The following is a 26,746-nucleotide window of genomic DNA, read 5'->3' on the forward strand; positions in this document are numbered from 1 at the left end:
AAGACATCTGCATGAAGTACTGTATTTTAAAACATTAGATGTCTCCTTTGACTCACATAAATAGCTTCCCACAGACAGCCAGTGTACTATAAATTATACATAAGACATACTGTAGCAACCCTTATTGTACAATCACGAGTTTCCCAACAATGATGAGTTTCCTTATGGGTTAGATTTGACATATTTGCGCAACATCAGAGAGGAGGAATGTTTTTGTTGTTGTTTTGGTTGCCTGTGACGTAAGTCCAATAACTTAAATGGGACACAGAGGGGCGGCTTTAAATCCCAAACATCCAAACCTAATACAGTTGGGATTGGGTTAGGGCTTTGCTGTTGGCCACAGTGGGCTTCTGAGTCAAAAGGTCAACCCAGTGTAGTCATCGGCTTACCACCGCCCGGAGACTAATTACACAGTGTGGGGGGGGATGTGTGTGTATACAATATGAATGTGTTCATATATAGGGGTTGTGTAATGTATCCCATCAGGGGCTGCAGCCTGCTACGTAATCCACTCATGAGGTACATACATAGTGGATTATCTATGCTCATACACATGTATTTGGCTACGTATTGTTGCATCGACATGGGCTAATTTTGTTGGCTAACCATCAACTGAAACGTTTCCCTCTAAAGTCTGTTTGGCTTTAATCTTGGCTTTATTTTGAGGGAAACACACTCCCAGCGCCAACTATAAAAGGAGTAGCTTATGTGAGATATAAATTGCTACAAAGACATTTTAAATGTGAGCATAGCGATGACGGACTGCTCTCTTTCTTTCTGTTTCTAGGTAACGATTTGTTCCTGGTGGCGGTCCACGAGCTCGGCCACGCGCTGGGCCTCGAGCACTCCAACGACCCCACGGCCATCATGGCTCCTTTCTACCAGTACATGGACACCGACAACTTCAAACTGCCCATGGACGACCTGCTGGGCATCCAGAAGATTTATGGTAAGGCTTCCTGGCTTCATTTAGATGTAGAAATGTACGTTACAAAATAGTAGAACATTTAAATGATGTGTGTAAAAGAATGAGAAATAAAGGGATCTGATCCACATTCCTGGTGTGAGTCTCGAGCGGCAGCTTACGAAATCAGCTGGATCTGTCTAATCGATCACAGGAGGCGAGCGTTTCATCATCAAAGCACCTCTCATTGACACACATTTGGAGTTGTCAAAAGCTGATTGCATTGCTATGTCTGCTCATAAAGCTGATGTAGCTCTGGGGCGGGTGTATCCAAAGTGTGAAATTAAATTTGACTGTCACATATTTATGTAATCATCAGCGTAGTCTTCATTTCTACTCTCTCAGAGTTGAACTAGTGGCTCAAAGGGAAGGATTTTGCTTTGACTTTAATTTAAACATTTTTTTACATGTCATTTGTTGTGGAGGAACCCATCATTTTGAGATTCAGGAATTCTTATGTTCATGTTTACCTCAGTTTGACGTCAAAGTTCAGAAACAACTTGGTTGGAAGTGACAGTATTGTCCCGTACAGCTGCCATGAATGTAAACCAGTCACACTCCGCTGAGATGACTCGGGTCTGTCATATGAATGGCTGCACATACACACACACACACACACACATACATACAAAATAACCTGCCATCTGCTTACATGGTCAGGGCACGTCCCTCAGGGAGTGACAGACCTGGGCAAGTGATCAAATCTCTCTTCATCTCCCGCCCCCCTCAGTCGCACCAAGAGTTGAAGGGCAGGACGAGTGATGGCATCTCCACTATCGGTCTCCTTTTTTTATTTCCAGCAGCAGTTGGCCTCCTTTTCTTCCTCATGGCAATGATGTAAAGGTTTAAATGGGACATTGGTATGATCTGTACATTTGGATGAATTGGTTGTTTGAATAAAGATATATTGAGATTTTATGAGAATGACGGGTGTAGGAGGGGCAATGGATATATACGGAGACTTTTCATGTAGGACTTTGAGTTGCAGGTAGTGGAAGCCAAGAGGAATCACAGTGAATTGTGGGAATAAAAAGGTCAGAAAGGCAAAGGATGTGGAGGTTCGATTCACAAGTACACTTTTGGACATCTATCTGTACTCATTCTGTTTCTCACCAGAGTGCTAATAGTAGAATCAGAAATACATGATGGATGCATTGATCCTTCAGATTCTCTTACTAAAACCCATAAGTATTTCTAACTAAACTAAAGTACGTTGTTTTAGTCAAGTATACATAAAAATCAACATATATAATACTAACATAATATTTACTACAACATATGCAGGGGCTATACATGTATCGAACTGCATCATGGGAAATGTAGGATACCATAATAGGGATTAAAACGTAGGCTTTCTCTGATGTATTGTGTTTTTATTATGCAACTGTTGTGTGCTCCTTGATTTGATGAAAGTCAAACGCTGTGTAACCATGTGTTGACACTCAGACGCTCTTCAGACCTTCAGTCTAGACTAATGACTACATTTCATCAAGGCAAAGGAGTTTGGAGGGTTTCACCACAGCCAATCACCACACCAGCTGAGCTCCGACATGTAGGGCAACTCCCAATTGTTGGGGAAAAAAAATGTTGTGGCTCAAATTAACTCAAAGATCCTAAATCTGCCTGATACCATGTTCCATTTTCCTTGCCATGGTTTTCCTATAATACTGTGCTGTGTGTACACATTTGTATGTTTGTCTACATGTCCATCTGACTGCGAGTCTTCCCGATGCTTACATAACAGCAGAGCGCTTATGCTCCGCTAATCTGGGGTGTATTTCAGGGGATTTAATTCAGTCCGTGAATGGGATCTCTCGTGTAGACTCGCTGATCAGTTGTGCGAACTGGCTGGTGTCTAACAGAGCAGAGTCCTCTCGTAATCTCTCAAACACACGGGTGTGTTCACCAGTTAGATGGTTATTTCTTTGTTTGATGGTTCACTTTAGTTTTACTCCTTTAGTTCAACGATTGCTCGTTCAGTTACTTTTAATCCTCTTATAATTTTACTTTTAAATGATTTGTCAACTAATTTAATCATTCATTCATAACTTCTGAATATGTACTGTAGCTTTCAAGGTTATTATTAATACAAGCCAACATCGATACTGTGCATGAGGGGGGGGGGGGGTTGCTCGTCACATTTCCATGTTTCATGTTGCACTGATCTATTCCTGCATCTGCTGGCCCCAATCAACACATGGCAACTCATATCCTGGTTTTCACAGTTACACTGTTATTCATGTGTTGTCATGTGCTCAAATATTCAGACTAACAACCCACTCGCTTGGCCTCCCTCTACCTCTCTCCTCGCCCTCCTTTTTCCTCTCTATGTTTCCCACTCTCTCTCATGTAAATCATGAATGTGGAATGACGCCGAGGCTCGTCTTGGCCTCCATTTGGGAGCAGATTTTTATTTTTATCACCACAGTAGCCTTTATACATTGATGTCCCATATGCGCTTTGTTTCTGTTTTATTCATCTTAACATATCATATTACGCTTTGGAGAGATGAGTCCCTGAACTTGGCAGTGTTGTATCCTACCCACGGTTTGTTTTTCGCATGACCTCTTCTTGTTTTTCCATCTTCTCCTTTATCTCTCATGTGTTTTTGTCTTCAAACTCACTTCTAACTTCCTCTATCACCATCATTGTCAGTTGAATTACATGTGAAACAAATAGTTTTGCATGCTCAGGTGGCTGCTTAGCTATAAATGGCAAAGCTACTGTATAATGAAAATGGATCACAATAACCTTTCATGCATGTTATTGTTTACATCGTTAACTATCTAAGTCTTGTATAAACTAGTTTTCCCGTTCACTTCATCATACCCTGATCAGATCCTGAATTGGTCTCCAATTTCTAACTGTCTTAAATTGGTTGATTTTGGTTTTCCAATATGTTGTTCTTAGGGTATGTAAAGGTTTGGTCTAAATACATCTTCCCACCCTCGTGAAATTCAAACTTGAATATGTGTGTTTTTTATCAAACAATTGAGATATTTGTCTTGGCTTCCTACAGGGCCTCCTGATAAACTTCCCCAGCCCACCATGCCTTTGCCGACAGCACCCCCTCCCCGCTCCCATCCTCCATCAGACCCCCGCAAGCCAGACAGGCAGACGCGACCTCCGAGGCTGCCCCCAGGAGACAGGCCATCCCACCCCAATGCCAAACCCAACATCTGCGATGGGGGCTTCAACACCCTGGGCATACTGAGGAGAGAGATGTTCGTCTTCAAGGTAAGAGAAGAGCCTGTGAAAAAACCTGAGGCATTTTCACTTTCTGTTTGTACTGAAGAGTCATTTTTAACCCTGGAGCTGTTTTACCCCAAACTTGGATCTCTTAGCTCTCCAAAAGCACAGCAATCAGTCTTTACGGGACAAACCAACTTGTGACACCATGGTTGAAGGATAGAATCATGTGATGTTTGCAAACCAACACCATATGCCTTTCTTTTTATAAACTAGGTAGCTAGTAAATGCAACAGAAAATAACTCATCCATTGATTCAGACACATTGAAATGGCCTGCAGGTTTGAAACCCCCCGTCGAGTGAGAGCTGGTTAGAGAGCTGGCCGGAGAGCTGCGAGGATTACCTAATATACAGAGGGTGGGAGCTTTTCTGATAAGCTGCTTCATGTTTTGTATGTGCATGGTGTGCATAATGTGGAAACGGCCCACTTGGATGTAAGTGGAGTTTTCTACACGTGAGTAGTATAGTGAGTAGATTTGTTAGAGGAGAGACGTTTGAAACTGTGGTTATGCATGTAGAAGTTTGGTGGACTCTCCTCAATTATCTGAAAACTATTGCCATTTCAGTGCATAATTAAAGCAGCTATGAGCTATGACCAGATTACTTTGTGCCAGTTGAGCAGGAATCTGAACATCATTGGTATTTTAACAAGAATATAATACAATGCACAGTGTAGCACAGTTATCTCCCAACATATTCAGCCATGTTTTCATTCCTGTGCGAAAGGCAAATGTGCACATGTCCCTTAATGCATCTTTATCCGTGGTCTAAGCTTGTGAGAAAATGGATACATGCGGTGAGGAATGGAGAAAAACCTTGAGGCAACACAGAGATGTGCTGTGTTCTCCACCGAAAGGAGAGAGAGTGCTTCTCATTCTTTATGTGAGAGTGACTGTATTTTCTCTGGATATATATAGATAGATTTCAACGGTTAAACAAGGGGCCTGTGGAGCCTGGGGAAACCCCCTTTCTACCCCGTCTCAGAGTGTGTTCTTTAAATACAAAAATAATAAACCCAGCTCGGACACAGAGCTCCAACTTGTGAAGGAATTTCACCAAAATTGTACCCAATATTTACACTGTCTCTGATATATTTATTTGAATGGAAATAAAATGTGCTTGTGACAATAGTACAAACACAGCCCCTATGTCTCTCACATGTTGCCTGCAGTGGATGCTCTCACCCTTGGATAAAGGGCCTGATCTGACCGAGTGATGAGGATCATGGGATTTGTGCATAGCTCAAAGGTGCTTAGAAACATGAAGGACGTTTATCACTCAGCCAACATTTTAATAATTTTAGGAAGAGAATGATACAGTTTGGCTCTAAATACAACACTCTTGTGTCTCTGGGTATAATATAGAATTTGCGTGCATTGGCGGAACAACAAATTTAGTTGGGAATACTTTAAAGAATAATTTCTGTAGTATTGCTATTATTATAAACATGCCAGTCCTTTAACTTGAAATGACCACAACTGATCCCACATGGCTTTGAAGTTGTTCTACCTGTGATCCAAGGCTTTCTTTCACATTAAGAAAATAAAACTGTCTCTTCTCTTTATATGAATAGTAATCCAGGGAATTTGTCCGACACTAAATACTTTCCTGATGTTAAGAGGCATCTCTTTTGTTCTCGTTTGTGTCCAGCAAGCAGCTTTTTAATGTGCTAATGCAACAGCTTAATAGATACAATCACTATTGTTTCATTGGCACTGTACCTGTATTCTTGCCTGAAGGTTTTCGGGAACCTTCTCCTTAAATTCTTATGTAACTGTATCAAAGATCATACTAAAACCCACAGTCCTGAGGCTCATGTGTCGAATGAGCATGTGATCCACAGGGGCCACCCACGTAAATTAAACGTTCTGCTTGTTACAGCCAGCTTTCCAATAATACTTGTAATGAAATGTATATAATTATCTTAAGTTATGGGGAAATGAGTTATACAGTATGTATCTTGAAAGATGTGTTGAAATGGAACTTTTTAAGCAACCCACGTGCAAAAGACACGTCTTTAATCCAAATGAAATGCTGGGTTTTTGAATTATGTATGATATGAAACAAAAATATAAATAAAAAATGTGTGCGATACCACTGATGAGTAAAGGGCTTTGATGTATGTTTCTCCTTCCTGGCCTTTGGAAGTAGCACCAGCTCACACATCTTCAAAGGTGTAGATTAGTGAAGGGGCTGACAGAGGGTGATGATTTGTTACAGAACACATGTAAATGAAGTTTTAAATCCACCATCATTAGGACCACCAGTAACATTATGACTCATAAATGATTTGCTGGCTATAATCAGCGGCTTAGCCAGTGAATCAAATGTGTTTAGGGGGGTTAAATCAATAAGGGATCACTGGTTTGGAAGCGTGTTTCACAGGAGGAGCAGGTGGTCCTAATATTTCTTGATTCTCAGTGATAGTTTGGCCAATTTTCTCCAAGAACTCCGAGGTATCACGTTAATGCCTTGCTTCCTCCTGGCAGATGAAGCTGCCCGACTGTAAAACAGTTGATCTGCAATCCTAATTGGAGAGGGTTGTGTTACTCCAGAGCTTGATATATTCCCTTAAGAGCGTGCCAAGGTCTACGTATTAGACTAAAGACTGATTCAAATGATGGCTGACAGAATAGGAATGATGTAAAGCTCTGGCTTACTTCTAGTTTTATTTCAAGCAGCGTCTCTTGTTGCTGGCATTTAAATAGGTGATTTTTTCCGTCTTTCTTTCGATTATACGATTGATTATCTTCTTACTTACTTCATGATGTAGGTCCATGTCCTAAACAGCAGGACTATACTCACCATCCCTACTTGATTGTTTTGGAAGAGCAGAGTCAAGTCGATGCCAAGTCATTATAGCAGAGATCTCAGCAGTCCCACTGGCCCTGAAGTCCACAGGTGGTCCGGATTGTAAAGTAGGTAGGGGTTTAGAGGGAAGACTTAACAAGACTTTATCTTGTGAAATACACTGAGAGCACTGAAGTTTCCCAAGGAAAGGTTGCATAGATGCTGTTTGAACGTATTACTTTGACTGAGAGTGATTTCTCATGTGGTTTTGATTAATCTTATTTACGAAAAAGAACCAAAAGTAAACATCCAAACTCCCCATGTTTGAGAACAAGAGTGGAGCCTGTTGATTTCCAAAAGGGGACCTAAGGATATTCACCTCATTAATGCCACACCTCTACCTCTGACAAAAGTGTATTCAAGTCTACAGATTTGTACACTTTCTGTACTAGGATTCAACATTCGTCTAGATCTACTTCTGTACTCTATACAATGTAAGGTTTTAACAAACTATGCTAGACTATCCAATCCATGCTGAATTTACGCATCTCACTTAAGAAACCCAAAGCAATTGTATAAATGTATTCCTAATACAGCAGGTATTAATACATGTAATTATCAGGTAATACAACTAATAATGGAGAAAATCACACATTAAGTATTGCTCTTCTGTCACGTTGGCGGACACACAGGAAGAGGCAGAGATATCCTAACTTTTAGCCCTAAGTATGGGTCAAGCTTGGGAAATGTTTGATCCTACACTTCCCATAATGCAACCCTAAAACTTATTTTTTTTAAAACGCCTTCTTTTTCAACGTCACTCCTCAAAGCCCAAGATGGTATGACTCTAATGACATCATCAGGGTTATTATTCAACTTGGGGAAGCTGCTTCAAAAGCCACAGAAGACATTATTTAGCTATTACGTCTAAACTGAACTGTAAAATCGGTTTAGTGCCCCTTTTACTTCAGTGATAATGTTGCAGTTACAGATGGAGGTAAAAGGTTAATTGTTTTTGTTCTGCCTTTCAAGCATCATGGTTGTAACTCAGACTACTTGGATTATATGAGAGAAAGGAACATCACAAGTGCTTTCACAGCTGGAGGAACTATTTCAGGTGACCAGTGGGTTTAAAAGGTTTTGTTCCCCACAAAGCTGAAAGGCCTGATTTATTCCAGGCACGTTAATCTACAAAGGCAGGTTAGCGTCATGCTTCTTAAGGTGGTAGTTTACGATCGATCATCTTCCTCTCCGGTGGGGTGACAGAGGGTCGCTTGAGGTTCACGGCGTGTAGATCCAGTGTCACCAGTAAATGCCTCAGTGAAATTACACAGCTACCACTTTTATGGCTGGAGGCACTTCAGGTTCAACTCTCTGTGAACCCTCAAACTGTATGAGACAGAGAATAACTCTTTCATGTATATGCTTTTCTCAGGCTCATTTTCACTGCCGTACTAAAATGGTACTAGACTGTGACCTCACTTGTACCGTCAGACAGCGAACCAGACAGCAAGACACCAAGAGGATGTTCATTTCCCATCAGGCTTGGAGTGGAGTAAAATATGTACATACAATCTTCGACCAGCCGACGTTTAGAAGTCTGGATTTGAATTTGTGGCTCGTTGCCATCTTGTCAGTTTGTTAAGCAAGAAAATCCAAACCAGGCTTTCAAGCCAGACATTCCTTAAGAACATACTCCTTTTATAGTCTAGTATTTTCTTAATGGAACCATCATTCTGGAAATCAATACAAGGTGTTCCAGAGAGTTTACATCCATATACCTAACTGCCATTTGAAGCTAGTGAGATACCCACTGTTCAGTGCAACCTTTACATTAAAGCGTAGATGAAATAAAAATTCTGGAAAGCATTGTTTTAGTAATGGTTTCAACCTCTGCTCTCATTTAATATGATGCATGTTGTTTTTAGCAGACCTACAATCAAAGCCCCCTGCACTGCCTACAGTCAGGTATAAAATAACACATCCTTATCAGTCCAGCTCCACCCTCTTACCAGCCACTGGGAGACCTTGCTTCCTTGATGTGGACAGATTTAGAGCAGGGGATTCTTGGACCCCAGAGGTTGCCTTTCGTTTCTGGATTGGCCACTTGGTCGTTAATGTTGGAGACAAGCTTTGATGCCGACGTCCATTAATGAGAACATTTTGTCCAACGGGGCACTGAGCTGTCCCCTCTTATCAGTGTCTCTGCTCTTTGTATAACTAGGAGGAAAGAATGTTGTTTAAACTTCTTAAGCTGCCATATAAGGATCAAAACTGCGGGTTAAAAGCCGAACAATTGCTTATAGTAGGGATGCTCCGATCGATCGGCCGATATTCACTCTCTGCCGATCGATCGGTGCTCTCTATAAAGGCCGATCAGGAGAGCCGATCACATGACGTAAAATACATGAGACTTTTCTCTGTGCGCGGCAAAACAAGCTCGCAAAAATGGCTTCACCAGTCTGGCAGTATTTTAAGGTGTCCGAAAATGACAATAAAATAGCGGTATGCAACGTGTGTGAAGCAGAAATCCTGCTGCTCCGCCCGCTGTGACGGACCGGTGAGCGGTCTAAGAGTTAGACCTAACCCACTTAGCTATTTTATCTACCTCTGGAACAAGCTAAACTAGTTATACATATATTTATTCTTCACTGTCGGGTCACTCATTACTGGGTCAGTGAGCTGCATGAGACGATACTGACAGGCTGTCAGGAGAGGGAGAGAGAGGGGGAGAGAGGGGGAGAGAAAGTGCTTCCGCTCATTTCTCCCTTGTTATTATCCAAAGTTAACGTAAACTTGAATAATGTACTTCATTTGAATGTAATAATTATGTTGGTTGTTGTTTGTGGAAGCGCCAGTGAATGAGCCCCATTAACTGAGTTTTAAACATCACTTTAAATGGAAGATCCCCATAGGCCCCGCCCACTCGATTGGATCGGCGATCGGTATCGGCCGATACTGATTCCGGCGATCGGCCCCAAAATTGGCGATCGGAGCATCCCTAGCTTATAGCTTAAGCTTGAAGAGTCTATATAGTAGCTTCGAGTTGAGAAAACACAACAACAACAACTCCTCTGCAGTCCTTTTCCTCAGTAAAAGGTGATTGTGTAAAGCAATACTGATGGTTGATGTGTTCTCAGGCTTCAACCTCAATCCTCTGAATTATTTACACCTGCTGTCTGCTCTCAGTCAACCATGTGTGTGCGTCACATTAGCCGAGTGAGGGGTGAGCGAGACGGTGATCGTAACACCGCTGCCTGTCATATTCTCGCCTCTTCACTCACACGAACACACACATGGCGGCCGCAGATGCTCACCGGGGACTAACCTGAATTGCGCCTGGTTTGAGGTTATAAAATAAAATGAGAAAAAGCAAGGATTTTTGAGAAAGAAATGAACAGTAGTCAATGTTTAGAAGTCAGGTAAATCCTTGCGTCTGATTGGCTCTTCCTCTCTGAACATTATTGTGATTAATAATGTGAACAATTGGTAGTGGCTCTTTAAGTATACTTCTAATGAGTATCTGAAAAAGGTATTCTTCTCTTTTGGCAAAAACATCTCTTTAATTTCTAAAATGTTATCTCAATGTGTTTCTCTTGTAGTCAATTTCCATCTTTTGTGGTCATTATGGACTCTCTGTAGTGATTTGGAGTTTCTTTCAGTCATTTGATTGACTTTCAACAAGTAATCCATGACCTAAATGTCATAAACCTACATTTGTAATTATTCTAGACATTTGTGTTATTGCAAAGCTGAAATCTCCTAAAGGTGGAGCCCGGGCTGGTCGGGCATTCAGGTGGAAGAAGGAACATTCTTGCTTTATAAATTCAAAATGAATTCTAATGGATCCAATTTCACAGTTGTATCTGTTTCCAATTACTGGCCGGGCCATGTACAGTGGAAATGAACAATTGAAATCCATGGAGGCAGTAGGTATAAAGACGGAAAGGAAGAGGAGGAATTGGAATGAGGGACAAGGGGAAATGAAAAGAAAGAGGAGGAAGAGTCCAGGGAGAGAGGAGAGTCCCGGAGAAACAATTGGATTAGACACAGAGAGAGAGAGAGAAGGAGAGAACCTAGGTTTGATAAATGGCCTGTTTATTCAGCTTTCACTGTGAGTGAGGCGGGTAGGGATGATGTGTTGTCTCCCCTCTCTCTGTCTCTGCATCCCTCGCTATGAAGTCAGGCTTTCTGGCCATCCAATACCCAATTGGCTGTTTATTGCCAAAGGGTGGGACATCTCTGCTTTCTAATGGCTTTCACAGCTGGGCCTCCCCTCGCCTCCCTTCTGTCATCAAGTTTCATCCAACATCAAAAAGACACACCTTCCACTTGGCTGCGCTCACGTCTCCCCTTCCCCACACTCCCTCTGAAGGAAATCAGAGACCCTTGGCTTCTCATGAAGCTCCTGGCGATCACTCTGCCCCCTTTCCTTGATGGATTTCCCAGTACGTTCTGTGTGCGTAGCGGCAGCCTCGTGGGCTTTCCTCAGCAACCTGAGAAAGTAAACGCGGATCTTAAAGCCGTCGGAGATATCACAGCAGCAGCTTGAAGTGATCGTCGCCAGCAGCCGTGAAAGTGAGGAGCTGGCCTCAACTCACCTCCATCAGATGTTCTAATTCACAGAATGTCGCGTCCCTACAGAAACAGTCTGTTAGGATGGCCACTAGATCACACATCTCATCTGCTCCTCTCAGAAACTCAAGATTCTCACTCATGACATCGACTTCTCTCAAATATGTTACTAAAAGATACTTTCAGGTAATTGGAATATTCCAGAGCACTTGCCTACTTTATAGTGAAATCACAGTTTCATTCTGTTAATCAGATCTTCATCCCCTTAAGTGTATCGCTCGCAGAAGTCAATTCTAAATTTCAATTCAGGTTTTGGGGTACCAAATTATGGAATGCTTTTCCCCTCCTGGCAAAACACTGTTCCACCTATAAAACATGATACCAAGTGCAGAATGTATTATACACTTTTACTTGGTTCAGGGCCGTTTGTTGTTGAGTTTGATCGTGCTTGTTAACAGCGTCCTTTCGTCTCTTTCAGGATCACTGGTTTTGGCGGGTGAGAGATAACTCGGTGATGCCGGGGTACCCCATGCTCATCAGTGTTTTCTGGAGGGGCCTGCCGGCTAAGATAGACGCCGTTTACGAGAACAGCGAGGGAAGGTTCGTCTTCTTCAAAGGTAACCATCATCGCTGTTGTCATAGTGCGTCTGTGTAAAGCTCTTTGTCAAGCTTTGATCTTTGATTTCATTCATTTCAGCCCAAAAACACATTTTGTACAAAAGTATGCGCATGTCTTTAATATTCAGGCGTGTCCGTACAAAGGAACACACTTTTTAAATCTTTAATCGCTGCTGTATGTTCACTCAAAGAAGTGCCTTGATCTTATCCGTGTGAGAGTTCAACATAAATCTGTAGAAGATGAATGCAATGTTTTGCCCACTTAATCCACCATAATCTGCTGCTAGATATATGTTTTAGGTTAAATCTCCAACTGTAGCTAAACATGATTAAAATACATGGAAATCACTGTCAGGGTCAAAGAGCTTCAATACTCACTGTCTGATATAGTCTACAGTTCATTTTTAACCTCTGAAGAGATTTGTCAACATATTCAAATCTACACTAACTATGTCTAAATCCAAAAGCCACCACTATTTCCAAACAGTCCAGAGAAAGAAACAGAAGGCGAGTGTGTTGATGAAAGGAGAGGTTAGCGATGAAGGTCAGCTGAGATAAAACGACAAATCTCCTCTCCGACATGTTTCTATTTTCAACAACAAACATTTCCTGGAAGCCCTGCTGGTCTCGCGTGCGCCGCAATCTCTCCACGTTTGAATGCGGAGCTTTATCCTCCAACAACCTGCTCTCTTCCCCTTTGGTGGGTAGCAACAGGATTGCGCGCAGATTTAGAAAACTTCTACTAACAGAATGCTATTTTTCATTTGAACACGCACAGCTGATTTCCCAGAAGGCCTTATTCTGTCTGTCTGTCCCCATTTGGAAGAAAACATTAGTAAGAAACTCGGTCAGGATACTAATGCAGGTCCTCGTCTAATAGCGCCTCGTCTGATGAATTCTCCTGAAGTCAAATGCACAGATGGAGGCTTCAGAGTGTACTTTCAGAGTCATGGCTGAGACACTGATTAGCTTAGCGATGTTCAGCCATCACAGAGCAGGTCAGTGAACAGACACCACTGGTTTTCATTAGAAATAGATTCAGCATGTGTTCTTCATTCCTACAGTCCGGACTTCTGCCCATTTTGAGGCTGTGTTGCCTGTTTCCAGATCTTAAAGTAAGAAGGTGTAGTTGACTTTTAAAAACCATAGCATCAAGATATTCCATTATCCTACATCGCAAAGTAAGAGGTTGCATTTCGAACTACAATCAAGTTAATCGAACAACATTTTTCTATCAAGGTTTCTTAACAGCACCCTACACATGCAGTAAGATCTATATGTCTTAATGTATTTCCCCTCGGGAGGCAGGATCCAATCGGAGTCTGATTGCTGCCTTTTCGTGTCGAAGAACAGACAGTTTAATTTACCTCCTGCAGACATGTCTGAGAGCGTGTTCTTTAGGATTAGAGCTAGACGATTCATCAGCAGGTCCCAAACGTCTGCAGACATATGCTTATTGCACATTTATAAGTATTCTATATTTTGAACTTAAAATGCAGAAATGGCGGACAGAGAACTATCAAGCTTATATCAAGAACAGATTCATTCTATAATAATAACGTCGCCAAATACATTGCTATCAACAATACTGACTATTTCTTGACCATTGACGCTTCCACAAAAATATCAGTGATATTTTAGATCACATTTAATGTCACATTGATTTTACATAATAGTTTCACTGCACACACGTGTGTTTCATTTGGCTGTATGTTTGTGTGTGGCCTGTTTATGGAGGAGGGGTCTCTTTTTGGATCAGACCTTCATCCTACAATATATATCCCCCTTCATACAGTGTTGAGGGCAGGCGGGGGATTAGTGGTTCACTGAAGCAGACGCTGCCACTACATCAAAGCTGCCCTCACTGCTCTGAAGATGAAGCCAGACTTTTATGTGGAGGGCAAAAAGAGTCAACTCCAATTTTTCTATTTTAAAACAAGAAGATAAAGTTTGGAGAGCTTTTTTAGTTTTTTCTGAATCAAGTCGAACTTTTGTGGATGGGATATTGTGTGTGTGTGTGTGTGTGTGTGTGTGTGTGTGTGTGTGTGTGTGTGTGTGTGTGTGTGTGTGTGTGTGTGTGTGTGTGTGTGTGTGTGTGTGTGTGTGTGTGTGTGTGTGTGTGTGTGTGTGTGTGTGTGTGTGTGTGTGTGTGTGTGTGTGTGTGTGTGTGTGTGTGTGTGTGTGTGTGTGTGTGTGTGTGTGTGTGTGTGTGTGTGTGTGTGTGTGTGTGTGTGTGTGTGTGTGTGTGTGTGTGTGTGTGTGTGTGTGTGTGTGTGTGTGTGTGTGTGTGTGTGTGTCAGAGGAAGTGTGACCCAGAATGAGTACTGTGAAGGAGAGAGGTGAAATGACAGGAATTTCCTCTCCAACAAGAGGCCACTGCAGGTCTCTCCTCTCCACTTACATTTAGCCGTCCTACAGTATCTCTCCATCTATAAATCTCCCTTCTTCCACTTAGCCTTATAGAGTAAATACTTTCTGAAGGCTAAATGTCAGATTTGTGGTCTTTATGAGGCTAAAGCATGAGTGCCGGGATTAAGGGGGCTTTATTTCACACTCTTTTCCTGCAATTGTGCCGGTCATTTTACAGCTGACTTTGCAAAAGTATATCATAATCTATCTGCCATTCATGTAGAGGAAAATGTAATGTAAAACCTGATTTATTAAATAGTTGGTAATTGAAAACATACACATATTTTTCAGACGTTTTATGTTTTCTCTGCTCATCTTTACTTCAACAAAGTTTACATAAAAGAGAAAGGGCCAGATTTATATTTTGTCATAGCTGAGAACGTTTTTACAGATTTGATCAAATCCATAGTCTTTGTGATGAATATTGTTTCCACTCTATGGAATAATGAATGCTGACAGGCTGAAGCCTCATTTCATTGATTAATTAAATGGAATAGTCTGAAAGGATAATGATTTAAAGTCGAGTCTTTGTGACACGATTCGACTCTTTATACGACATTCTTAGTTGATCTGCTCTAACTTCGTCATTCCACCTCTTCAACTTCCTCCTCTCTTGCGACACACTTCTCTTCCCATAACCCCCCACCCACTTCCTGTCGGAACACCCTACGCCTCCACTAGTGACGCAAAAAAGCACTTCCTGGGGTCACACTGTGTCAGAATTGGTCTGTTTAACCCTAAACACTTTCCGGAAGAGAAAGAGGGTCAAACTAAAAATTGCATAATGTGATCTGAAAAATAGAAACGCGTGACATGTTTTTCGGATTTTTTAGCAGAAAATCCTCCACAATCTTCTTTAAGTTCATGCATTTGTTTTGATGCTTGGGGCTCGGAAACATTCTTTTAAATATTTTAATCTGTCTCTGGTCGCACATTTTCCCATGAGGGTCGTTGCCATTCTCAGCTGGGTGTTAACAGCTCAGTTCGCTAATGCTCAAAAGTTCCCAGAGTTCCTTGAGGCAAGGGCAAGGAGAGCTTGTCACGACGTGTGTCCTATTTTAAATTAGCAGAACATCAACTTCAAAAAGAGTAATACAAGGCAACAGGTTATTGCCTGCCATTTGTTACAAGGCTTGTATCTGTCCTTGTAAATCTACCCTTCTCCGTGTTTTGCTCCTGGAGGGTAATCACAGCTGTTTTCTTGTCCTTCTTCATCTCATTTCTTTCCCCCTTCCTCTTCCTCGGTGTGCAGGGAAGCAGTTCTGGGTGTTTAAGGACACAGTGTTGCAGGCTGGATACCCCAAGGACATCGCCCAGTTCGGACACGGCATGCCGGCCCAGAGCATCGAGACGGCCGTGTGGTGGGAGGACGTGGCCAAGACCTACTTCTTCAAAGGGGACAGGTGGGTGCAACGAGGAAGTGCTTTAATGTAATACTGCGAGATGATTCTGGACATTAGAGGGAATGATCTTTTTTTAAACATTATTTACGAGATAAGTATATCAAAGTTATCATGGCGGGTTTTTTCTGATCTTTACACATTTGTATTGAATCTGTAGAATAGTGTTTGTAGGCCGGGACTTCTCTGCGATGCCTAATGAATTAATATACATTTTTTTACATATTTTATCTTTAGCAAATATTGCGCTTATTGCAATTTCCATTCCAAGAGAAACTCGGAATTTTAGATTGTAGCCTTTGCACAAACCTATATAGCACACTACAGGAAAGGAAAAACCACAAAAAGCATAATAGGGCCTCTTTAAGTTAGAAAAAAACACTTTCTATCGAAGCGGATTCACTTTTTTCAGAAAATAAATGGATAATTTGGAGATTTGATAATGGGAGTGGAGATCTTACATGTAGTGTTAGTAAAGGTCGCTGCATGTGATTGATAATTAGCATTGCATTATGAAGTTGGAAGGCGGAAAAAAAGAACAGTTTGACATATGGTGTTACGATACAACACATGAAATAAAGGACCATCTGTTGTCAGCTATTCCCCTCTGCCTGCATAGAGATACTGCCTGCTTTGTCTTCCCGCTGCTCATCATTTGTTCCCCTTTAGGTACTGGCGTTACAATGAGGAAATGAGAACCATGGACCCCGGCTACCCAAAGTCTGTGACAGTGTGGAGAGGTGTGCCTGATTCGCCACAGGGGGCCTTCGTGGACAAAGCCAATGGTACGAGTTGTCCTGCCTGATACTCTGCTTTGGCATAACAGCGCGCTACGTGTGCCAGCAGCATTGATTTCAGACGGTCACTGGCACACGCTGCATGGGACGTAATCCAGGGTAGCATTGATTGAAATTTGCCCCAGTTATTATACTGAGGTTTAGTGGGTGGCACGCTTCCATACACGCCATATCAGGAGCAAACAGACCGATAGTGCTTGTGTACAGCAAATGAAAGATGAAAAGAGGTCCGTTTTTATTGTTTCACGAGCACAATGTTCCAAAATCAGTCCATCCTGCTCCATGAGACCCAGTTGGAGCAGGATTGTGGAAAGCAGAAAGGACAAGACCACCGCTGGGCCCTCATTCCGGTTTCAGCCAGTTGGTCCTCGCCAAGGGTGGGGGAGGCGGGATTTAAAAATCTCAAACACCTCTCCCATAGGCCAGCCTGACAGTGTGAAGACGTGAAAAGCCTTTTCCATTGGATGCTAATGCCAGGTGGGCTCGGGCCTGGTCTTGGCATCGCCTGGGTTGGAAAAAGCAGGGCAGGTGGTGCTGAGGCTCGGCCATCTGTGCTGTGGATCTGATGCCAGATCAGTGGCCGGGCGTGTCCAGGTGGAGCGGGCATCAAGCGAAGCATGAAGGGTGGGGAGGATGTGTGCATCTCATATATATAAGAATGGTTCTGCCTGGTGTTGTTTGGCGGGCTATCTGTTTGCAGACAGTGTGTCAAGTGGCACGCTCATGACTTTGACCCAGATAACAGGCGTAATTGAGTTTGATGACGATGGTGTGTGAACATGTTGCCGAGCAGCGGCCCCCGAGGCAATGAAGACCTGTCTCTGACCCACAGAGCTCAGGCTGCCTCACCTCTCACCCCCCCTCCCTTCTCTCTCCCTCTCCTAATATTCATGCTCAACATGTGGTGGTTGCTTCATCTGGATCTCTCAGTCTCTCAATAACTGCACTTCATTTGAGTTCAATGTAGGAGAAAAGTGTTGCAGTAGCTGAGGCCAGATTGGAGAACAAATACAAATCACAATACTCATCTGAACTTCAAATGAGGTTTTGAAGTGGGTTGTGTACAAGAGTTGTACCACTTTATGTCTGAATGCTAAGTATATAGCTTAGCATGTCATGAAGCCACATTTGTACAAAAACAGAAATGTAAAAGCAATGAGTAACTATTTGAAGAACAGGACTCCAGGAAATACTTATTGCTTACTTTTAGGAGAAACTAACAGTTAACGCGTGTTACTCAAAAGTCACCACAAGACACAATTTAAAAGATAAAATACTTACATTTGTGAGTTTTCTATAGACAATGCCACGGTGTATAAGAGTTTCCCCATGCTTCCAGTCTTTAAGCTACGCTAATTTTGCTATTGGCGTAGCTGATCGATTCCTGGCTCAAACTACTTTTGGCAGGAAAGCTAGTATGTGTTTTTCCCAAAATGATATGAGAGGTTTCCTACTGCTCATAATCAGCTGAAAGATGTCTGTTGTATAGGCATTCAGTCGTTCTCACAAACTCAGACAAGAGGACGTATTTGAGCACATCCTCTTCCTCTTCCTTCATGCTGTTTGATCGTATGAGGACGTATTTGAGCACATCCTCTTCCTCTTCCTTCATGCTGTTTGATCATGTCCTCCCCTTCCAGATGAATCTTTTACAGCTTCGTTCTGGGCTCCCTCGCCTCATCCCCTCACAAGTGATTTAAAGAAGACAATACCTAGCCTATTTTTCCCAGAGAAGAAGCCTGTGCATTAATAATAAATAGTGAGAACACGGTGTTAAAGGGGCCAGCCAGGAGGAGGAGAGCTTGAAAACCTGCCAGGCTGTCATGCTCAATTTTACACCGAATATATTCTCACAACCAGGGACACATTTAACATTTGGCAAAGTAGGAGTCGTCATGTCAAGGTGTTTAAATATAATGCTATTCTTGATTTTGTTGTATCACAATTTATTTTGTGTCACAATGTCTGCCGGAATGGGTTTGTGAATAATATTTGTCGTCATTTGAATTTCTCTCGACACAAACAAAGTATTTTCTCCTCTAGGGGAGAGCATGCAAAATAAACACTGACTCACTGTGTAAGTGAACTAATGAACTTGTGTGACATCGGGACAATTGCCGCCCCAAAAAAATGCTCGCTCTTTGGAGAAAGCACCAGTCATGGCTCTGGATGACTTGTTGTTGTTGTGTGATATGAGCTGTGGGCTCTGGCTCCTGGCTGGGTGTGTCTCCTCCTTTATGACCAGATATAATGAGTCCCGAGGGACAGGCAGAGACACCTCAGCTGAATAATGGAGCTGAAATGGAACACTACAAAAAACAATTGTCTGAGGTGCTCTCTCTCACAGCACAGGCAGGTTATTGTCACTTAGGTTTCAGTTCCATCTCTATTTTTTCTGTTCGGTATTGTCATTACAAAGAAGATGCTCCTCTTGGATCGAAAGTGAGCTGAACTTTGTCCTGCATGGCACACATAGTGTACAAACAACCTTCTACACAGAAACACATTATATAAAAAGATTCTAGGAATAATTTCATTGTGTTTTTGTCAACACTGGTGGGATATACTTGGCACTAGTTTATTTGTACACATTATCTTATAGGATGCTTTGTCACAGGTGAAACTACTGAACTATATTATAATATATATATAAAGAATAGCTATTTTAGATACAATCATTTGCCACATCATTGAAATGTTGCTTTAATGTTACTGTAGCCGTAATCGGGCTCAAATCATATAAGGTATAAGCCTTTTAAATGTCAATTCTGTAGCAAGTACATTTTGCTAACACAAATGATGCCCTTTTACTTTAGTAAAGTGTAGTATGTACTTTTGAAATGAAGTTTTAAAACATGGATATATGTACTTTTACGGAGAACAAATCCAACTTGCATAGATATTTATCTTCCGCCAATAAGACAAATTCAACTGTTAATCTTTCCATCACTTTATCCAGTTTATTTCAAAGAGATGGGATGGCTTGTTGTCCAGTTATCGCTTGAATTTAATATATTTAAATATGTGTTTAAAGAGCAGCAATAAACACACCCTGTAAAGCTTGTTGCTGATTTTAAAAGTGTTCACCAAGTTGTTCCAGTACACTTTGACGCTTAAGGAGAAACTGACATTAAACAATGGAAGCCAGTGTGTTAGCTAACTCTAGATAACAATGTTCTCACATGTCCTCTCTTTGCTTCCTCCAGGTTACACCTACTTCTACAAGGGTAAGGAGTACTGGAAGTTCAACAACCACTTCCTGCGGGTGGAGCCGGGCTACCCGCGCTCCATCCTCAAAGACTTCATGGGCTGCGACCTGATGCCCGTCGACCCCGCCCGGCCGCCGGCTGACGACGGCACCTCGGACGTGGTGATCGAGCTGGACAACGAGGCCAACACGGTGAAGGCCATCGCCATCGTCATCCCCTGCGTGCTGGCCCTCTGCCTGCTGGTGCTGGTCTACACCGTGGTGCAGTTCAAGAGGAAGGGCACGCCGCGCCACATACTGTACTGCAAGCGCTCCATGCAGGAGTGGGTGTAGGCCGAGGGAGGACAGCCCCACCTTTCACTAAGGAGGACAGTGGACTTTGGACTTCTTTAGTGACAGCCACGCCTCCTCCTTTCGGCTGATCTGATACTTTTGTTCAGAAACAGGCGGCCCCTCGTGCATAAGGTGACCCCAGGACTGAAAGCTGACTCCGCTCACCTCCGCCTTTTTAACAAACAGAGGGGACAGCTTGTGGGGATCTTCTTTGCTTGGAATGGCAGTAAAAAAAGAGGGGCGGTATCACTTTGTATCTCAGAAACTTGACTTCCTATCCCATAACTCTGTATTTCTTTGCCTGACTGCTCTTAACCAGAACGAGGACGCACTCTTCCCACAGGGCACTGCATTGTCATCTGTCATATCAGGCTGTTGATGAAACAGCAGTTTTATATTTTCTGATCTCGGTGCCCCCTTCGCTTCATACTGTACTCAAAAGATAAACTGTCTCGGATACACACGAGTTAATCACGTTACCAATCTTACATCTTTTACTTTGTTCAATTCATTTGCAAAATGAGGTCCTCACTGTTCCCTTTAACACGCTCCTGAGAAAGAGACCAAACGAAACCAAATAATCAAATTCTCTCCAAAGAGGATCACTTTCTTTTTTCCATTTCAGCTCATCCTCCCTTCCGTTCTCTGGATCTTTGCAGCGATTAAGAGTCGGGGAGCTCTGACTGTTGTGGCAGTTTGTTTGAGACACAGGGGCCAAATTATTCTGCAATATTTTAACTCGCCTTAATTATACATCATAATACTTGTGATCGGTTTTGCTGTTTTATTTTTTTTATTTTGTATACCGCTTTTGTTTGTTTGTAAAAGAACTTAATTGAGCGCTTCTTGTGATTGGTATTTTATGTTTTTTATTACATTACCCAGAGTTCTCAGCACTGGCTTGCTGAGCCATTCTGGACAGATATACAGTAGCTCAGCCTGTATTGAGAGTAATGTATTGTATCGTAAAAAAAGATGTCGGAAGGTTCTGGAGTAAAGCCACTATTTTTTATGTGTTAAAATATTTGTTAATCATTTCCATACAACAGAAATCAGGCGCATCATGAGCCTGAGAGCTTGTTACTGGATTTTCTTTTGTCCTCGGCCCATATTCCCCTCAGTTTAAAGAAGTGTGCATCCAAAATGGTCACTCTGAATGGTTATTTGTGAATGGACAGACCATTTTTTTTGTAATCCTGTTGACTGCCTTGTTGAGAGAGCTTACAGTTCCCAGAATGCTCTTTGTCTCCTGACTGAGGACCCACAAAGTGAGACACCAAGTCATGATCAGTGCCTGTGTCAACGTGCATGCAAGCATTTACTGTACATCCAACCAGTTCTGCTCAACGTGGCTTCAGAACCCCTCAAAACCCGAGGAGGAGGTTTGTCTTGAAAATATTGTTTGAATTTATTTTTGTACATTTTAAGTGTACCCCAACATCCCCTCCCCTTACTTCCAGGTACAATTAAATCAGAGAAAAACCTTTAAAAGATGAAAGTGGTACATCTGGGGAATTGGCTAATCAAATTGGCTTCAGCAAACTTTAAGTGTCCTCGCTGTCATGGCGCAGTCTTTGAATGTGTGTCTGTTTTCATGATCACATACTAGTTTTTCTTTATTTTCCTGTTTTCTGGTATAAAACAAATTGGACATCTCACAATGACTTCTTTGTGTAAGACTTTGGGACACCGGAGAAACGTGTCCTGACAGAATGAATAAATTGATCAATATATGATTAAGAGCTGCCTTTGGACTCTTTGCTCATCTTTTAATGTGCACATGTGTTCAATGCGGGTCCATGCTGTCTCTGTATGTGTTCCCCACAACTGATTCTACTGAGTGTTTCTGAAACCCTTAGATTATGTTAACCCTACGGTTAAAGGGGCCACATTATGCCTTTAGGGGTTTCCCTTTCCTGTAGTGTGTTCTATAGGTTTCTGTGCATGTAAATGGTCTGCAAAGGCTAAAATCCCTGTGTTCCCTCCAGAGGGAGTTTCTCTCCCTGTTTTACTACAAAACATGGGATTTCAGTTGGTCTTTAAGCAACTTGGCTGGAACCAGCTTTATGCAAACATTGCAGAAAGAACTTCGGTGAACCCTGAATTCCAGAGATAAACTAGCCATTAGCAGGAAAGAAAAATAAGAATATGATAAAAGAAACAAAAACTGTATGTGTTCTGATCCAGGCCTGAGAGTCCAGCAGTCCTATTTTATGCTTCTGTATTTTCGGGCGGTGTGATACAAATCAGTGCTTTAGATGTAGGATCCCAGCAGTGCAGCGTGGGCATTTATTGCAAAAGTGAAACAGGAGCAGTTTACTGTTTATTCTATCTTTGCCTGAACACATTTAACTTACAGTTTATGTTCTTACAACAAAGAAGCTGAGGTCAAGCCAGTTTACTGACTGCGGTCTGTGTGTGTGTGTGTGTGTGTGTGTGTGTGTGTGTGTGTGTGTGTTGTGTGTGTGTGTGTGTGTGTGTGTGTGTGTGTGTGTGTGTGTGTGTGTGTGTGTGTGTGTGTGTGTGTGTGTGTGTGTGTGTGTGTGTGTGTGTGTGTGTGTGTGTGTGTGTGTGTGTGTGTGTGTGTGTGTGTGTGTGTAAATTACACTCAGGGATAACACTTCATCGGGTCTCATCACAGGCCTGTTCGCTGGTGAAATTGCCTCTGCTTTTGAACAAAAGCATTATATGCTCAGCTATGTTTAGATCGCTGCTTTTTCCTGAGGCTCTTTATTGTCTATTCTCCCTCCGTCCCTGTAAAGTAGAGGCTGAGTGTGTCCATGTGCCTATTTCTGTTCTCCCTGATGTGTTTTCTGTACGCACCTGATAGCAGTAACACAAGCAGTTGTTTAAAAGTCAGTCAGCAGTATTTGACTTACCTCTACTTGGGTGTGTGGGTGTGTGTGCGCGTGTGCGTGTGCGTGCTCTGAGCAGAATGCAGTGTGGGTGTTAGAGAAGTAATAAGTTGGCCCACAAACCCCATGTTGCCCGCCTCGGTGTATTTGAGTCTCTGTCTGGCTTACAATAAGTCAATCTCTTCCTGCTTCTTGGTCTTTTATTTGAGTGTTTTTGCAACCTCAGATTCAGAGACATTACAATCCATATGTGCCCAGCAGCCTGTTATACAACTGCCAGGCTAAAATATTGGTGCTAAACTGACCTGCACTGGCCAGGGTTATTTTTTAGGGCGCTATTTTTGGCAGCCCTCCTCCTCCTCCTCCTTCTCCTCCCGTCATATTTGCTCAAAGCTTGAGTGATTACAACAGCAACCGAAGTAATTCATTTTAATTTACCCAGGTCGTTACTTCGCCCAGCTTAATGGCCCTACTCGTTTAAGAACCATATATCCCAGTGCTGGTTAGCGCAGCACAGCGAAGCAGCTTAAAGGAGCTTGTTGAAGGTCAGCAGGGTCAAGCTGTTGCTTTGGCCCACAAGAAAAAGGTTAAAGGATATAAAGGAGACACACACAGATTAATGTTTTCTTACTTCTGTATTTAATCAAATACCAGCTGATTCAAAAATGACTATTCATAAGGTTGCATTTTTGTGACGCGATGCTTTGACATGTAAAAATGTACAATGATCTACACGCGGCAGGTTTTTTTGATGCATTTTTCTTAAATAAGTCTATTTGCATATGAAAGAGCCATGCATCTAAAATCTTTTTTTTTTTACTTTACTCCCCAATTTTTTATATCCACAGCTTGGTCAAATGTCCGCCTCTCATGTCATTCCTCCCTCACCCATTCAGGGATCCTCTGTCATTCCTTCAAAGAGAGGAATGGAGCCGTGGCATAATTTGTTTCTCTTTATTGCAGACGAATAGAATAGTCATTATGTGGACTGTTACAGATGACAGCCATCTTCCAATCTCCCTCAGGTCTATTCAGAGGCAGAGAGCCTTTTTCCCTTATAGCACAAAACGTCTTCATATTTCTGCATCGATAAACCCACTCTGTAGTTCAGATGGAGGATAACGTTTGTAACGCAGCAACATGTAGCATTATATTGGAAATACAAATCAATGACATCTCTCTGCTGCAATACACCTCCGAAGAAACACCCATTGCTGTGTCTGCTGGCTTTGAACAAGCTGCACGGACCAGATGGGCTCGTAATCTGTTTCCAATGTCTATCATTCCCATCATTGGTTCCAAATGGTTTTTCCTCCCTGCACCTTCGCTCTGAAATCTGTTGGAATAACACCTACATGCATATGAAAACATAGCCAGGGCACATTGTACATTCCAGACACTCAAAATGAGGCACATTATGCTTTTGTTGAAAGTATAACTGCACTGTTGTAACAATATTAGATTCCTTTTTTTCCCCATTTGCAGACATTTTGTTTAGATTTCCCACCATGTTTTGACTGAGAATTTTCTTAGTTTGTGATTCTCCATCTGTCCCTGGCTCGCTGTTAGTGTGTGTTCACATCATTAGCTTCAGCGGTATGGGGCTGATGGAATGAGACTCAAAGGAAAGAGGTTTAATGCTGAACACACCTAAATGAAGTAAGTAAATACTTCTTTCCTGTACTCTCATTTGCTCCCTGTAGCATACATTTTCTTTTCCTACATTAGGGTAGCCTACTGAGGGTAGTGTATGGCAGAACTGGGGATCATTTTACTATGTAGATTAGGTAATATACACTTCTGCCTCTGAGGTTTCCAGTTATACAAAATAAACTTGCTTACTTCATACACTACTATAATAATGATACATTTCAGTAAAGGAAGATGACATTTACATTGGCTACCTGCTTTACACTTCTAAATCAACTTCATTTTTTTAAAATAAATGTTCATTTTAATAATGTGGGGGCCCTCATTTTCACAGTATCCCATAAATATGTATTATTTTTAAATGTAAAATATTGATGTTTTTTCAGCAAACTAACCCTTTTTTAAAGTTATTAAGATAAACAATATAGTACTACAGTAAACGCTTCATGAGGTTACACAATCCAGTGAGTAATGGAGTCACAGAGCTGACTCATGTTGTCAGCCTTGTACAAGCCCCTGTGGGCCTATTTTCTCCCTCTCCCCTGCACGGGTCACAAGTTCATATTTTGTAGGGGTCGTCCTGAGATACCGGCCCCAGGAGGCTCCTTGTTTTCAGTCGTATCTCAAACAGTGGTCTCAGGTGGCCTTTGCAGCTACATTCACAGAGAAGGGCATCACACATGCGACCCTGAAACTGAGCTCAAGGTTAATGTCAACGAGAGATGCTTTGCCTATTGTTGCTGTGGGATTAAAATGTCAACTAACCCGCCTTGACCTTATGCTGACCTTATCTTCACCACAAAGCATTTTCCATTTGGAAAGGGCTTCACAGTCATAAAAAGAAGAGTAAAAAACACCAACTGTCAAGCTTTTTACACAAAACTGAGGTGGAATCTTACACTCACATTGACTGTAAACTCGAACCCAAACGGTTGATGTCCAGACTAGCTTAGCTTAAACAGCCTGACCGGTTATGGCTTGGAAAATGGATTATGTGCTTGTCTGTTCTAGCATTAGTTTACCACCTACAATAATAATAGCATAACCCAGTGTTAATGTATCGGCCAAGGCATATAATATATTTAAAGCTGTTTTTCTGGGGTTACAGGATGTGTTTATAAGAGGCCAAATGTATGGGGCTAATGTTAGCTTGCTTGCTAGCTACAGCTACTACAATCAGCTAGCTACAAAAACAGATGGTAGCTGGGTACAAATGAGAAACTTGCTTTTGTCTAGTTCTTTTAAAAGATACATTGTTTGATTAAGTATTACTTCGACTAAGGACGAGACCAATTTGTCTGAAGTACCAACCCAGACTCACGGCATTTTGTGTTATAGTCACAAAATTAATTTAATCTATTGATTCGTGTTCACCAACACGATTTTCAAAAAAATGTCATGTTACACAGAACGATTTTAAAAGTAAGGTATTTCTATTGATAGTATGTTTCGTGCCTGCACCACGTCTTTTTGTCCAGTCGGGTCTTGGAAGACCAGAAGCTGTGTGGTTCATAAAAACATTTTCTTACTCAATACCTTACCCTGAGCCTAACCCTATCCCTTTTATTTTTAAATTCTATAATATCGGAGTTTTTTTGCCGTCCGCGAGGAAAATAAATGGGGCTCAGAGCCTCAGAATACTGAAATCTGTATTTTTTGTTATCTTTTTTTCCTTCTAATTTGTTATTATTTGGTGCAGGCACGAAACATACTACCAATAGAAATACATTGCTTCTAAAATCGTTCTGTGTCAGAATACTGAAATCTGTATTTTATTAAATATTTGCTAATTTGTTATTATTTACATTGCTTTTAAAATCGTTCTGTGTGACACGAAAAAAATGGGGAAATTGTGTTGGTGAACACGAATCAACAGATTAATTTGGAATTAGTAACG

General features: G+C 41.9%; 1 protein-coding gene across 2 annotated transcripts in view; it reads left to right on the forward strand.

Annotated features, from left to right (window-relative positions):
- The window catches only part of LOC117543653 (matrix metalloproteinase-16-like), a 55,725-nt gene extending 33,635 nt beyond the window's left edge, over nucleotides 1-22,090 (forward strand). Inside the window, exons 5-10 of one of the 2 annotated variants that reach the window (XM_034212065.1) lie at nucleotides 788-949; nucleotides 3,984-4,201; nucleotides 12,058-12,196; nucleotides 15,859-16,009; nucleotides 16,676-16,791; nucleotides 20,010-20,344. In XM_034212065.1, coding sequence (XP_034067956.1) covers nucleotides 788-949; nucleotides 3,984-4,201; nucleotides 12,058-12,196; nucleotides 15,859-16,009; nucleotides 16,676-16,791; nucleotides 20,010-20,344 — 1,121 coding nt within the window. Of the gene's footprint in view, nucleotides 1-787; nucleotides 950-3,983; nucleotides 4,202-12,057; nucleotides 12,197-15,858; nucleotides 16,010-16,675; nucleotides 16,792-20,009 lie in introns of both variants that reach the window. The other variant, XM_034212064.1, reaches the window with a different exon arrangement.
- The last annotated feature ends 4,656 nt before the right edge of the window (nucleotides 22,091-26,746 follow it).

This window comes from Gymnodraco acuticeps, unplaced genomic scaffold (assembly GCF_902827175.1).
Source record: "Gymnodraco acuticeps unplaced genomic scaffold, fGymAcu1.1, whole genome shotgun sequence".
Taxonomy (NCBI): Eukaryota; Metazoa; Chordata; class Actinopteri; order Perciformes; family Bathydraconidae; genus Gymnodraco; species Gymnodraco acuticeps.